The sequence below is a fragment of the Pristiophorus japonicus genome, chromosome 4, assembly GCF_044704955.1.
Source record: "Pristiophorus japonicus isolate sPriJap1 chromosome 4, sPriJap1.hap1, whole genome shotgun sequence".
Classification (NCBI taxonomy): domain Eukaryota; kingdom Metazoa; phylum Chordata; class Chondrichthyes; family Pristiophoridae; genus Pristiophorus; species Pristiophorus japonicus.
This window is the reverse complement of record NC_091980.1, coordinates 9,413,013-9,428,757: the sequence shown is the minus strand read 5'-3', so window position 1 is coordinate 9,428,757 and position 15,745 is coordinate 9,413,013. Positions and strand designations below refer to the sequence as shown.

Sequence of the window (15,745 nt, the reverse complement as noted above, 5' to 3'; positions counted from 1 at the left end):
ATACGAGGGAGAAGGGAGTAAAGCGTTATGTTGATAGATTTAGATGAGGAAGGACGGGAGGAGGCTCGAGTGGAGCATAAACGCCGGCGTGGACTAGTTGGGCCGAATGGTCTGTTTCTGTGCCGTATATCCCGATGTAATGGCCTCCTCTTCCTCTCTCAGTCTCCCCTGCTTCCCCTGCTCTGTGCCGAAGGTGCGGACTCTTGCTGTGCCTGGTTCCACGAGTGGCTCCGCCCCTCCCGCTCACTCGCCCGTTGCCCGCCTGCCCTGAGCCCGGAAGGTCAGACCTCGGCCGCGGGCATGGGCAGGGAGGCGATCGCGTCTGATCCCTGTCCCGCCCTCGCCCCCGCTGCTCTCTTTGTATCTGTTCTCGGGACGCGGGCGTCATTGGCAAGGCGGGAATTTATTGGCGTTTGCCAGTTGCCCTGAGTGTGTGGCGGTGGGCCTCCTTGAACTGCCGATCGGGGTTATAATACAACCGAGTGTCTTGCTGGGCTACGAGGGAGTCACCCAGGTTGGTGTGGGACTGGAGTCACGTGTAGGCCCAGACTGGGTCAGGACGGCAGGTTTCCTTCCCGAAAGAGATATCAGTGAACCCGACAATCCGATAGATTCAGGGTCACGTTAACTGAGAGCCGCTGTCTACTTCCAGATTTTGTTTAAACTGAATTTAAACTCTCGAACTACCCGTGCTGGGATTTATTTCCAGGCCAGTCTCCCCTCTGCTACCTGAAATAGTTTCATATGAAGTGAGGAGGGTAAGACGCTAATCTATCCAGTTCCAATCCTTTCAGAGTTTCATAACCCCGTGCTGTACCTGCCCTGGGAGTGTTTGATGGGACAGTGTAGCGGGAGCTTTACTCTGTATCTAACCCCGTGCTGTACCTGCCCTGGGAGTGTTTGATGGGACAGTGTAGAGGGAGCTTTACTCTGTATCTAACCCCCTGTACCTGCCCTGGGAGTGTTTGATGGGACAGTGTAGAGGGAGCTTTACTCTGTATCTAACCCCGTGCTGTACCTGCCCTGGGAGTGTTTGATGGGACAGTGTAGAGGGAGCTTTACTCTGTATCTAACCCCCTGTACCTGCCCTGGGAGTGTTTGATGGGACAGTGTAGAGGGAGCTTTACTCTGTATCTAACCCCCTGTATCTGCCCTGGGAGTGTTTGATGGGACAGTGTAGAGGGAGCCTTGCTCCGTATCTAACCCCGTGCTGTACCTGCCCTGGGAGTGTTTGATGGGACAGTGTAGAGGGAGCTTTACTCTGTATCTAACCCCGTGCTGTACCTGCCCTGGGAGTGTTTGATGGGACAGTGTAGAGGGAGCCTTGCTCCGTATCTAACCCCGTGCTGTACCTGCCCTGGGAGTGTTTGATGGGACAGTGTAGAGGGAGCCTTGCTCCGTATCTAACCCCGTGCTGTACCTGCCCTGGGAGTGTTTGATGGGACAGTGGTTGCTTGAAGTAGGGAAAATTCCCCTTCTCCAGCACTGACGTCCTTCACTAATGTCACGGGGGAATTCCTGCATGGTGACCGATGTTCTCAACCCGCAATGTTCTTTCTCTCCCCCAGCTGGGTACGTGGTTTGGATGAAGACGATTGAGGCTTTTGTCAAGCAGCTCTGTTTCCAGGAACAGTACATCAAGGCAGCCACCTACCTGCTGTCCATTCACAGGGTGTACGAGGCAGTGCAGCTCCTCCGATCCCACCAGCTCTTTAGGTAGGAGTGCGACGGGACTGATGGTGGGGTGGGTCGGCAGCCCACTGTCGCCTCGGAGTCGGAAGATCGCGGGTCCATAAGAAATAGGAGCAGGAGTCGGCCATTCGGCCCCTCGAGCCTGCTCCGCCATTCAATAAGATCATGGCTGATCTGATCTTGGCCTCAACTCCACTTCCCTGCCCGCCCCTTGACTCCCTTATCATTCAAAAATCTGTCTATCTTCACCTCAATGACCCAGCCTCCACAGCTCTCTGGGGCAGAGAAATCCAAAGATTCACCACCCTCTGAGAGAAGAAATTCCTCCTCATTTCCGTTTTAAATGGGCGACCCCTTATTCTGAAACTATGCCCCCTAGTTCTAGATTCCCCCACGAGAGACTTGAGCACAAAATCCAGGCTGACACTCCCCGGTCCAGTACTGAGGGAGCGCTGCACTGCCGGAGGTGCTGCCTTTCATAGAATTCTGGAATGATACAGCGCAGAAGGAGGCCATTCAGCCCCTCGTAACTGTGCCGGTTCTTTGAAAGAGTGATCCACTTAGTCCCACTTTGGATAGCTCTTGGTCGGCCAGCGTGAACACGATGGGCCGAAATGGCCTCTGTCCGTGCTATGAATTTCTCTGATTCTATCTCCTCTGCTCGCTCCCCACATAGCCCTGCAAAATTTTACTTTTGAAGTATTTATCCAAATCCCCTTTTGAAAGTTACTATTGAATCTGCTCCCACCGCCCTGTCAGGCAGCGCGTTCCAGATCACAGCAACTCGCTGCATAATGTCTTCTTCCCTTGGATCGCCTCTGGATCTTTTAATGCTTTTTAAAGCTGTCTCCTCTGGTTACCGAGCCAGTAGACATCAAATAAATAAGTAGAAATCAAAATCCTTCACAATTCTGAACACTCTCTAACGTTCAATTAAATCTCCTCTCAGCCTTCTCTGCTGTAAGAACAGCCCCAGCTTCTCCAGTCTGAAGTTCCTCATCCCTGGAACCATTCTGGTCAATCTCCTCTGCACCCTGTCCTAGGCCTTCACGTCCTTCCTAAAGTGCGGTGCCCAGAACGGGACGCAGTACTCCAGCTGAGGTCTAACCGGTGATCTCTAAAGGTTCAGCGTAACTTCCTTGCTTTTGTACTCCTATGGGGCTAGAATTTCCCCAAAGCTCACCAGCTCCCAATTGCCGCCCCCCCCCCCAAAAAAAACGCCGTGGTTGGGAAGATTATCGGCATCGAAAACTCCCCGAACGGAGCTGTTCGCTTCAGATAAACCCACCCACACATGACCCTTCAGGTTCCACTTTCAAAGGCCATCGCAATGAGTGCCTTAACACAGAATTGCCCTCTCCTAAATGAAACGCCTGGCCAGATACATGGGCCCAGCGAAAAACATGGGCCTTGCCCCCCCCCCCCCCCCCCCAAATCTGGGCGGAAAAAGTGCAATTTTGGCTAGATTGGGCAGTGCCGAAAGAAAATGGGCGATTAAATTAAAACATCTATAAAAATTTACCCCGAGGCTGTGGGTTGGGCCTGCCACGAGAAAAATAATTAAAATAATTTTTTTTTTAAACTTTAAAAAAAAATCAAAACAACATTCCCAAGACACTTTAAAATTAAATCAGCCGAACAGATTTTGAAAATAAATAGTTTAAAAAAAAAACAATCAATTAGCTTTTTCTTGCAGACACACTCACCTACCGCCCAGCTCTGCTCATCCTTGAGGGCATCTTCAATATACTTACCCACGGGTCCCCACTCACCCCCAGAACGCGCCAGGGCAGTCTGTAGACGGTGCATGCTTGCTGTCCTCTCCCAAAACGGCCAATATCGCCGAGAAACCGGGCGATGAACCAGTGCTAATTCTAACCCTTTGCCTCTATTAAACCTGGCGGTGAACCAGTGCTAATTCTAACCCTGTGCCTCTATTAAACCGGGCGGTGAACCAGTGCTAATTCTAACCCTGTGCCTCTATTAAACCGGGCGGTGAACCAGTGCTAATTCTAACCCTGTGCCTCTGTTAAACCGGGCGGTGAACCAGTGCTAATTCTAGCCCTGTGCCTCTATTAATAAAGGCAAGGATCCTGTGTGTTGTTTTTAAAAACAGCCTTTTCAACTTGTCCTGCCCCCTTCAACAACACCCTCCCCCCTCCCAGGTCTCACTGTTCCTGCACCCCCTTTAAAAATGATATACCCTTTTATTCATAGAAAATAGGTGCAGGAGTAGGCCATTCGGCCCTTCGAGCCTGCACCGCCATTCAATGAGTTCATGGCTGAACATGCAACTTCAGTACCCCATTCCTGCTTTCTCGCCATACCCCTTGATCCCCCTAGTAGTAAGGACTACATCTAACTCCTTTTTGAATATATTTAGTGAATTGGCCTCAACTACTTTCTGTGGTAGAGAATTCCACAGGTTCACCACTCTCTGGGTGAAGAAGTTTCTCCTTATCTCGGTCCTAAATGGCTTACCCCTTATCCTTAGACTGTGACCTCTGGTTCTGGACTTCCCCAACATTGGGAACATTCTTCCTGCATCTAACCTGTCTAAACCCATCAGAATTTTAAACGTTTCTATGAGATCCCCTCTCATTCTTCTGAACTCCAGTGAATACAAGTCCAGTTGATCCAGTCCTTCTTGATATGTCAGTCCCGCCATCCCGGGAATTAGTCTGGTGAACCTTCGCTGCACTCCCTCAATAGCAAGAATGTCCTTCCACAAGTTAGAAGACCAAAACTGTACACAATACTCCAGGTGTGGCCTCACCAAAACCCTGTACAACTGTAGTAACACCTTCCTGCCCCTGTACTCAAATCCCCTCGCTATGAAGGCCAACATGCCATTTGCTTTCTACCTGCATGCCAACCTTCAATGACTGATGTATCATGACACCCAGGTCTCGTTGCACCTCCCCTTTTCCTAATCTGTCACCATTCAGATAATAGTCTGTCTCTCTGTTTTTACCACCAAAGTGGATAACCTCACATTTATTCACATTATACTTCATCTGCCATGCATTTGCCCACTCACCTAACCTATCCAAGTCACTCTGCAGCCTCATAGCATCCTCCTCGCAGCTCACACTGCCACCCAACTTAGTGTCATCCGCAAATTTGGAGATACTACATTTAATCCCCTCGTCTAAATCATTAATGTATAGTGTAAACAGCTGGGGCCCCAGCACAGAACCTTGCGGTACCCCACTAGTCACTGCCTGCCATTCTGAAAAGTACCCATTTACTCCTACTCTTTGCTTCCTGTCTGACAACCAATTCTCAATCCATGTCAGCACACTACACCCAATCCCATGTGCTTTAACTTTACACATTAATCTCTTGTGTGGGACCTTGTCGAAAGCCTTCTGAAAGTCCAAATATATCACATCAACTGGTTCTCCCTTGTCCACTCTACTGGAAACATCCTCAAAAAATTCCAGAAGATTTGTCAAGCATGATTTCCCTTTCACAAATCCATGCTGACTTGGACCTATCATGTCACCTCTTTCCAAATGTGCTGCTATGACATCCTTAATAATTGATTCCATCATTTTACCCACTACTGAGGTCAGGCTGACCGGTCTATAATTCCCTGTTTTCTCTCTCCCTCCTTTTTTTAAAAAGTGGGATTACATTGGCTACCCTCCACTCGATAGGAACTGATCCAGAGTCAATGGAATGTTGGAAAATGACTGTCCACTCATCTGCTATTTCCAAGGCCACCTCCTTAAGTACTCTGGGATGCAGTCCATCAGGCCCTGGGGATTTATCGGCCTTCAATCCCATCAATTTCCCCAACACAATTTCCCGACTAATAAGGATTTCCCTCAGTTCCTCCTCCTTACTAGACCCTCTGACCCCTTTTATATCCGGAAGGTTGTTTGTGTCCGCCTTGGTGAATACCAAACCAAAGTACTTGTTCAATTGGTCTGCCATTTCTTTGTTCCCCGTTATGACTTCCCCTGATTCTGACTGCAGGGGACCTAAGTTTGTCTTTACTAACCTTTTTCTCTTTACATATCTATAGAAACTTTTGCAATCCGTCTTAATGTTCCCTGCAAGCTTCTTCTCGTACTCCATTTTCCCTGCCCTAATCAAACCCTTTGTCCTCCTCTGCTGAGTTCTAAATTTCTCCCAGTCCCCGGGTTCGCTGCTTTTTCTGGCCAATTTATATGCCACTTCCTTGGCTTTAATACTATCCCTGATTTCCCTATATAGCCACGGTTGAGCCACCTTCCCTTTTTTATTTTTACACCAGACAGGGGTGTACAATTGTTGTAGTTCATCCATGCGGTCTCTAAATGTCTGCCATTGCCCATCCACTGTCAACCCCTTAAGTATCATTCGCCAATCTATCCTAGCCAATTCACGCCTCATACCTTCAAAGTTACCCTTCTTTAAGTTCTGGACCATGGTCTCTGAATTCACTGTTTCATTCTCCATCCTAATGCAGAATTCCACCATATTATGGTCACTCTTCCCCAATGGGCCTCGCACAACGAGATTGCTAATTAATCCTCTCATTCACAACACCCAGTCTAAGATGGCCTCCCCCCTAGTTGGTTCCTTGACATATTGGTCTAGAAAACCATTCCTTATGCACTCCAGGAAATCCTCCTCCACTGTATTGCTTCCAGTTTGGTTAGCCCAATCTATGTGCATATTAAAGTCACCCATGATAACTGCTGCACCTTTATTGCACGCACCCCTAATTTCCTGTTTGATGCCCTCCCCAACATCATTACTACTGTTTGGAGGTCTGTACACAACTCCCACTAACGTTTTTTGCCCTTTGGTGTTCTGCAGCTCTACCCATATAGATTCCACATCATCCAAGCTAATGTCTTTCCTAACTATTGCATTAATCTCCTCTTTAACCAGCAATGCTACCTCACCTCCTTTTCCTTTTGTTCTATCCTTCCTGAATGTTGAATACCCCTGGATGTTGAGTTCCCAGCCCTTATCATCCTGGAGCCACGTCTCCGTAATCCCAATCACATCATATTTGTTAATATCTATTTGCACAGTTAATTCATCCACCTTATTACGGATACTCCTTGCATTAAGACACAAAGCCTTCAGGCTTGTTTTTTTTAACACCCTTTGTCCTTTTAGAATTTTGCTGTACAGTGGCCCTTTTTGTTCTTTGCCTTGGGTTTCTCTGCCCTCCACTTTTCCTCATCTCCTTTCTGTCTTTTGCTTTTGTCTCCTTTTTTGTTTCCCTCTGTCTCCCTGCATTGGTTCCCATCCCCCTGCCATATTAGTTTAACTCCTCCCCAACAGCACTAGCAAACACTCCCCCTAGGACATTGGTTCCGGTCCTGCCCAGGTGTAGACCGTCCGGTTTGTACTGGTCCCACCTCCCCCAGAACCGGTTCCAATGCCCCAGGAATTTGAATCCCTCCCTGCTGCACCACTGCTCAAGCCACGTATTCATCTGCGCTATCCTGCGATTCCTACTCTTGACTAGCACGTGGCACCGGTAGCAATCCCGAGATTACTATTTTTGAGGTCCTATTACCTCTCCTGATGCTGCCTCCCAACATGCATCACTTCACGCTTCTCGTCATTAAATTTAATCTGCCATGTGTTTGCCCATTTCACCAGTCTATCTGTGTCGTCCTGACGTTTGCTACTATACCCAACAGACCACCTTTTTAGGCAGTCCCTCGTATCGAGGATGACTTGCTTCCACACCAAAAAGGGACGAGTTCACAGGTGTTTCAATGGAGGACCTAATATTCCGGATCCCGAACTACACCCTGAAGGGTGGAAGATACCTGTGCGTGGATTTTTTTAACGTGGGGTGACCGTTGCACACCAGCCACCACATGGTCTTGACAGAGCTAGGTCTTGGTCCAGTGGTAAAGGTTAACCAGGACGACTGGAGACCAGCTCTGCTGCACGGACTAAGTGCCCACACATATCGCAGTGTGGGCTGGGCCCGTGCTGCCCCTAGCCCCGAACTCTCGCCTCTCCTGGGCCCCGATCACGTCCCTCTACAATCTCTCGCCGCTCCTTCGCCCCGACCTCGCTGCTCCTGCTGTACCTGCCCGCGCTCCAATCAGTGACCTGGATTTTGGTGACGTCCAATCAGTCATCTCATAGCTGTATAGGGGGCCTTGATGTGTGCAAACAGGCATCAAGGCTTTCCCTACAAAACCACAGTAACTGTACTTCAAAAACGATATCTTGGCTGTAAAGTGCTGTCAGAAGTGCAGGGGCCGTGACGAGTCAGCTGTGAAAGGGCTGAAATGAACCCGGTAAGCATTCCCTGGACATTTTTTTTTTTCCGACTATTAAACGCCGAACTCCAGGAGTCAAACTGTTCTCTGCTGTTACGGCAAACTGGCATTTTCCAAACAAGCTGTGAGCAATGATGTCCTAACTCGCACCAAGTCCCATTCGCCCATCACCCCCCCCCCCCCCCCCGTGCTCGCTGACCTACATTGGCTTCCGGCCCAGTGTACCTCGATTTCAAAATTCTCACCCTCGTGTTCAAATCCCTCCACGGCCTCGCTCCCTCCCTATCTGTGTGACCTCCTCCAGCCCTCCGAGATCTCTGCACTCCTCAAATTTGACCTCTTGTGCATTCTCGATTTCCTTCGCTCCACCATTGGCGGCCGTGCCTTCAGCTGCCTGGATCCTAACCTCTGGGATTCCCTCCCTAAACCTCTCCGCCTCTATGTGGCTCGGTGTCAAATTTAGTTTTATCATGCTCCTGTAGAGTGTCTTGGGATTGTAATGTGTGCACCTGTGAGCATGCTCACAGGCTGGTTGAGCTGTTGCATTGTGAGTGTCTTAGTCAGTCCCGTGATGTTCACAAGACTCAATAAAACCCCAGCCAGTTGGGTTCATAGAAGGAGTAGGCCACTCGGCCCTTTGAGCCTGCACCACCATTCAATAAGATCATGGCTGATCATTCCCTCAGTACCCCATTTCCTGCTTTCTCTCCATACCCCTTGATCCCTTTAGCCGTAAGGGCCATATCTAACTCCCTCTTGAGTATATCCAATGAACTGGCCTCAACAACTCTCTGCGGCAGGGAATTCCACAGGTTATCCTAAGACTGTGTCTCCTGGTTCTGGACTTCCCCAACATCGGGAACAATCTACCCGCATCTAACCTAACCTGTCCCGTCCCGTCAGAATCTTGTATGTTTCTATGAGATCCCCTCTCATCTTTCTAAACTCCAGTGTATAAAGGCCCAGTTGATCCAGTCTCTCCTCATATGTCAGTCCGGCCATCCCGGGAATCAGTCTGGTGAACCTTCGCTGCACTCCCTCAATAGCAAGAACTTCCTTCCTCAGATTAGGAGACCAAAATTGAACACAATATTCCAGGTGAGGTCTCACCAAGGCCCTGTACAACTGCAGTAAGACCTCCCTGCTCCTATACTCAAATCCCCTAGCTGTGAAAGCCAACACACCATTTGCCGCCTTTACCGCCTGCTGTACCTGCATGCCAACTTTCAATGACTGATGAACCATGACACCCAGGTCTTGTTGCACCTCCCCTTTTCCTAATCTGCCACCATTCAGATAATATTCTATCTTTGCGTTTTTGCCCCTAAAGTGGATAACCTCACATTTATCCACATTATACTGTATCTGCCATGCATTTGCCCACTCGCCTAACCTGTCCAAGTCACCCTGCAGCCTCTTAGCGTCCTCCTCACAGCTCACACCGCCACCCAGTTTAGTGTCATCTGCAAACCTGGAGATATTACACTCAATTCCTTCATCTAAATCATTGATGTATATTGTAAAGAGCTGGGGTCCCAGCACTGAGCCCTGCGGGGGGGATCCACGATGAGGTATGCGGTTGTGAGCCTGGTGGATGAACTGGTAATGTGTCGTGCGATTGTTAAACCTTCTGCTAATAAACCAACTAGTTCTTAATAGCAACGTGTTGCTATGAATTCTAAAGCGAAGAACCCATGAAGCAAATACATGACGGGGATATTTTGCTACGTTAAAGCCACTGTGTAAATACACGTTCATTATTTCAATAGGGAGGCCATCGCCATTGCCAAAGCCCGCCTGCAGCCTGAGGACCCCGTGCTGAAAGAGCTGTTCACCTGCTGCGCAGGCGTCATGGAGAAGGACGGCCATTACACCATCGCGGCTAAGTGGTAAGACCATAGTCTTGGCAACAAACCGTCGGGAACACGCACCGTACCCGCCGGTCGCCAACTTGGGGGTGTTCCTGGAGGTGTCATCGCATGACCCCGCCTCCCGCCCCCCCCACTCCCTCGCCATTGGTCAACCAACCAGTCTATCCTCGCCGTGCCCCGCCCCCGCCTTCTTGGCCTTTACTGCAAAGGGGATGGAGTATAAAAGCAGGGAAGTCTTGCTACAGTTATACAGGGTATTGGTGAGGCCACACCTGGAATACTGCGTGCAGTTTTGGTTTCTATATTTACGAAAGGATATACTTGCTTTGGAGGCAGTTCAGAGAAGGTTCACTCGGTTGATTCCGGGGATGAGGGGGTTGACTTATGAGGAAAGGTTGAGGAGGTTGGGCCTCTACTCATTGGAATTCAGAAGAATGAGAGGTGATCTTGTCGAAATGTATAAGATTATGAGGGGGCTTGACAGGGTGGATACAGAGAGGATGTTTCCATTGATGGGGGAGACTAGAACTAGAGGGCACGATCGTAGAATAAGGGGCCACCCATTTAAACTGAGATGAGGAGGAATTTCTTCTCTGAGGGTTGTAAATCTGTGGAATTCGCTGCCTCAGAGAGCTGTGGAAGCTGGGATATTGAATAAACTCTCTCTCTCTCTCTCTCTCTCTCTCTCTCTCTCTCTCTCTCTCGTTACCGCGGGCTCGGGTTGGAAAGTTGCGCTCTCTGCCGACGCTCTGGGTAAATGTCCCACTCGGTGTCGGGCTGACCTGTGCTGATCAAGAAGAAAGAAAGACAGACTTGCATTTCTATAGCGCCTTTCACGACCACCTGACGATTCAAAGCTCTTTACAGCCAATGAAGTACTTTGGAGTGTAGTCACTGTTGTAATGTGGGAATCGCGGCAGGCTTTTTGCGCACAGCAAGCTCCCACACACAGCAATGTGATACCCAGATAATCTGTTTTATTGTTATGTTGATTGAGGGATAAATATTGGCCCCAGGACACCGGGGAGAACTCCCCTGCTATTCTTCGAAATAGTGTCATGGGATCTTTTACATCCACCTGAGAGGGCAGACAGGGCCTCGATTTAACGTCTCATGCGAAAGACGGCCCCTTCGACCGTGCAGCGCTCCCCTCAGCACTGCCCCTCCGACAGTGCTGGGCTCCCTCAGCTCTGCCCCTCCGACAGTGCGGGGATCCCTCAGCTCTGCCCCTCCGACAGTGCGGCGCTCCCTCAGCTCTGCCCCTCCGACAGTGCGGCGCTCCCTCAGCTCTGCCCCTCCGACAGTGCGGGGATCCCTCAGCTCTGCCCCTCCGACAGTGCTGGGCTCCCTCAGCTCTGCCCCTCCGACAGTGCGGGGATCCCTCAGCTCTGCCCCTCCAACAGTGCTGGGCTCCCTCAGCTCTGCCCCTCCGACAGTGCGGCGCTCCCTCAGCTCTGCCCCTCCGACAGTGCGGCGCTCCCTCAGCTCTGCCCCTCCGACAGTGCAGCGCTCCCTCAGCACTGCCCCTCCGACAGTGCGGCGCTCCCTCAGCACTGCCCCTCCGGCAGTGCGGCGCTCCCTCAGTACTGCACTGGGAGTGTCAGCCTAGATTTTTGTGCTCAAGCCCCTGGAGTAGGACTTGAACCCACAACCTTCTGACTCAGAGGCGAGAGTGTGGCCCACTGAGCTACGGCTAACACTAAGTTTGTTGGTCGTTGCTGCTGGCCGATTCTGCAGCTGTGCGGCGCTACGCTTAGCGAGGAAACCGAAAATAGGTGCAGGAGGAGCGGGGCGTAAAGCCGCGCCCCAGCGAGCGGTCGCTGGCCTCGCGCGATGGGGCGGACATGACGCTGTGAAAATGCTTTCACTCAGCCCACCTTGAGTTTCGTTTCAACGGGAAATGCTGGAAACGCTCAGTGACTCGGGCAGCATCTGTGGAGAGAGAAACCAGAGTTAACGTTTCAGGTCAAAGACCTTCCATCGGAACGGAGATCATCGGAGAGGATCTCTTTAACATCTTCCAGTTCACAGGTCGGGCCGTCGACCTGAAACGTTAACTCGCTCTCTCTCTCTCTCTCTCTCTCTCTCTCTCTCTCTCTCTCTCTCTCTCTCTCTCGCTCTCCACAGATGCTGTCTGACCTGCCGAGTATTTCCAGCTTTTTCTGTTTTTATTTCTTCAGTCTCTCCACTGATGTTGGGTGCCAGCGTATGGGATTATTTGTTCAACGCTGGGAATAATCATTTCTTAAGTTTACGGTCCCGGACGGAGCGTGTAACAGATACAAAGTTATAAAGTATTTACGGCTCAGAAACAGGCCATTCGGCCCCATGGCTCCGTGCCGGGGTTTATGCTCCACACCAGCCCCCTCCCTCCCACCCCTCTTCATCTCACCCCATCACCATATCCCTCTGTTCCTTTCTCCCTCGTGTGCTTCCCCTTAAATGCATCTATTTGATCACCTCACCCACTCCCTGTGGCAGCGAGTTCCACATTCTCACCACTCTCTGGGTGAAGCAATTTCTCCTGAGTTCCCCGTTGGATTTATCAGTGACTGTCTTATATTGATGGCCCCCAGTTCTGGTCTCTCCCACAAGTGGAAACATCTTCTCTGCGTCTACTCTATCAAACCCTTTCATAATCTTGAAGGCTCTCTATCAGGGTCAGCCCTCAGCCTTCCCTTTTCGAGAGGAACAAAGCCCCAGTCTGGGCATTTTTAAACTGTGGGAGTTACATAAGAGCATAAGAATAAGGAGCAGTGGTCGGCCATTCGGCCCCTCGAGCCATTCAATGAGATCATGGCTGATCTTCTACCTCAACTCCACTTTCCTGCACTATCCCTTGTTTCCCTTAATATCCAAAAATCTATTGATCTCTGTCATGAATATATTCAGAGACTGAGCCTTCACAGCCCTCTGGGGTAGAGAATTCCAGAGATTCACCACCCTCTGAGTGAAGAAGTTTCTCCTCATCTCAGTCCTAAATGGCCGGCCCCCTCATTCTGAGACTGTGACCCCTGGTTCTAAACTCCCCAGCCAGAGGGAAACATCCTCCCTGCATCTACCCGGTCAAGTCCTGCAGGCCGAGTCTATTCAATCTCTCCTCATAGGACAATGCCCCCATCCCAGGAATCAGTCTGGTGAGTTGTGAGGTCACACGTGTTCGCTGTGATCATCGATGATTTGGACGCAGGCCCAGAGGTTGCGATGGCCAAACTGGCAGAAGATACCAAAATAAGGGGGACAGATAATTCTTTAGAAGACTCTGGGGGTTGGGGGTGGGGGGGCGGGTGGGGGGAGCTGCAAAACGGTGGCCTGAGCCAAAAGACGTAGGAGATGTCAGTAAGTGTGAGATGGTACATTTCAACAAAAACAGCAGCAGCAGTAATGATACTGAGTGGACGTGGGTTTGATGGTGAGGAAGGGTGGTGGGATTTGGGGGGAAACAGGTTCCCAGGACATTAAAGGCAGTTAAAGGGGTTGATAAGGCCGTGAAAAAACAGAGAGAATTCTAGGTTTTATCACAAGGCATAGAATATTGCAACATAAGAAATAGGAGCAGGAGTCGGCCATTTGGCCCCTCGAGCCTGCTCCGCCATTCAATAAGATCATGGCTGATCTGATCATGGACTCAGCTCCACTTCCCTGCCCACTCCCCATAATCCTTGACTCCCTTATTGCTCAAAAATCTGTCTAGCTCCATCTTAAATATATTCAATGACCCAGCCTCCACAGCTCGCTGGGGCAGAGAATTCCAAAGATTCCCGACCTTCTCAGAGAAGGAATTCCTCCTCATCTCCGTATTAAATGGACGACCCCTTATTCTGAAACTATGCCCCCTAGTTCTAGATTCCCCCACGGGGGGAAACATCCTCTCTGCATCTACCTCTCATTCTTCTAAACTCCAATGGGTACAGGCCCAACCTGCTCAACCTTTCCTCGTAAGACAAACCCTTCATCCCTGGAATCACCGAGTGAACCTTCTCTGTACCCCCTCCAATGCAAGTATATCCCTCCTTAAATAAGGAGACCAAAACTGCACGCAGTACTCTGGGTGTGGTCTCACCAATACCCTGTTCAGTTGTAGCAGGACTTCGCTGCTTTTATACTCTATCCCCCTCGCAATAAAGGCCAATATTCCATTTGCCTTCCTGATTACTTGCTGTACCTGCATACTGACTTTCTGTGTTTCATGTACGAGGACCCCCAGGTCCCTCTGTACTGCAGAATTTTGCAATTTTTCTCCATTTAAATAATATAAAAGATAAGAGACAATGATAAGTTTGTACAAAACCTTAAGATGACCTCAGTGAGAGTAATGTGTGCAGTATTGGCCTCCACGTTATAAAGGTCTTCAGGCTTTAGAGAGGGTACAATGCAGATTCATTTAGAATGCTACCCCGTAAAAGGAAATACAAAGGAAGATTGGAAAAATTGAAGGTTTTTTTTTTCTATTGGAACAATGTAGCTTACTGGGCAATGCGATAGAAGTGTACAGAACATGGGTTAGACCACACTTGGAGCACTGCGCACAGTTCTGGTCTCCATATTATAAAGGATATAGAGGCACCGGAGATGGTGCAAAGACAATTCACAACGATGATACTAGAACTGAGAGGTTATACCCATCAGGAAAGACTGAACGGGCTGGAGCTGTTTTCTGTAGAAAAGAGAGCAGGCGGAGGGGTGACCTGATTGGGGTCTTTAAGATAATGAAAGGTTTTGATCGGGTAGACACGGAGAAAATGTTTCCATTGTCAGGGAGACCAGAACTAGAGGCCGTAAATAAAGATGGTCACCAAGAAACCCAGTGGGGAATTCAGGAGAAACTTCTTTACCCAGAGAGCGGTGAGAATGTGGAACTCGCTGCCACAGGGAGGGGTTGAGGCGAATAGTATCGAAGCATTTAAGGGGAAGCTGGATAAACACATGAGGGAGAAAGGAATTGAGGGAGATGGTGATGGGGTGAGATGAAGAGGGGTGGGAGGGGGCTGGTGTGGAGTATAAACACCGGCACGGACCCATGGGGCCAAATGGCCTGTTTGTGTGCTGTAAATACGTCGTTCTTTTTATTCCGTCCCGGGATACGGGCATCACCAGCATTGCCCAGAAGATGCCCACCATTTCAGAGGGCAGTTATGAGTCAACCACACTGCCGTAGGCCTGGAGTCACACACAGGCCCACAACAGGTAAGGGCGGCAGAATTCCTTCCCTAAAGGACGTTCGTGAACCAGGTGGATTTGTACGACAATCATGGTTTCGTGGTCACCAGTACTGATGACACTAAAACATTTAAATTTATTCCAGATTTTATTTAATTAACGGATTTTAAATTCCCCAGCTGCCGTGGTGGGATTTGAACTTGTGTCTCCCGGTAATGAGTCCGGTAACAGAACCACTGTGCTACTGTACCCCATGTGTTTAAAGTTACAGAAGGGTGGGATTGGGTGGAGAGCAGCAGTAGTTCAGGGGCCTAACACGAAGGGCTGTGGATTGAAGATTAATTGCAAAAGATTTAGAATCAAGGGGCAGGAGAAAGTTCATCACGCGTTGTGAGGCGGTGGAATTCACTCGTTGAGTTGGTGTTTGAGGCACAACGTGTGTCAACAATCGAGATTCAATTGGGGATGGGGGCTGAAGGTAAACACAAACATAGAAAGTTACAGCGCAGAAGGAGGCCACTTTGGCCCATCGTGTCCGCACCGGCCGACAAAGAGCCACACGGCCCTCGGTCAGCAGCCCTGAAGGTTACATATAAACCTGATGTCATGTATTCAACCAGCATTGTAACCCATGTATAAACTGACCTAAGTTGTACGCTGTGAGAACACTGACCACTAGGTGGGAGACACTCCGAACCTGGACCTTCAGGTATAAAAGGGGTAGCTCCACCCACCTTCATCACTTGAGTGCTAAGGAATAAAGGACAGGTC

The 15,745-nt window shown here is 49.7% G+C and overlaps 1 protein-coding gene across 2 annotated transcripts in view; it reads left to right on the top strand.

Moving 5' to 3' along the window:
- gemin5 (gem (nuclear organelle) associated protein 5) overlaps nt 1-15,745 on the top strand; it is a 106,055-nt gene that overhangs the window by 71,447 nt on the left and 18,863 nt on the right. For both annotated transcript variants that reach the window (XM_070878003.1, XM_070878002.1), the window contains exons 21-22: nt 1,569-1,716; nt 9,713-9,832. In XM_070878003.1, coding sequence (XP_070734104.1) covers nt 1,569-1,716; nt 9,713-9,832 — 268 coding nt within the window. The remainder of the gene's footprint in view (nt 1-1,568; nt 1,717-9,712; nt 9,833-15,745) is intronic.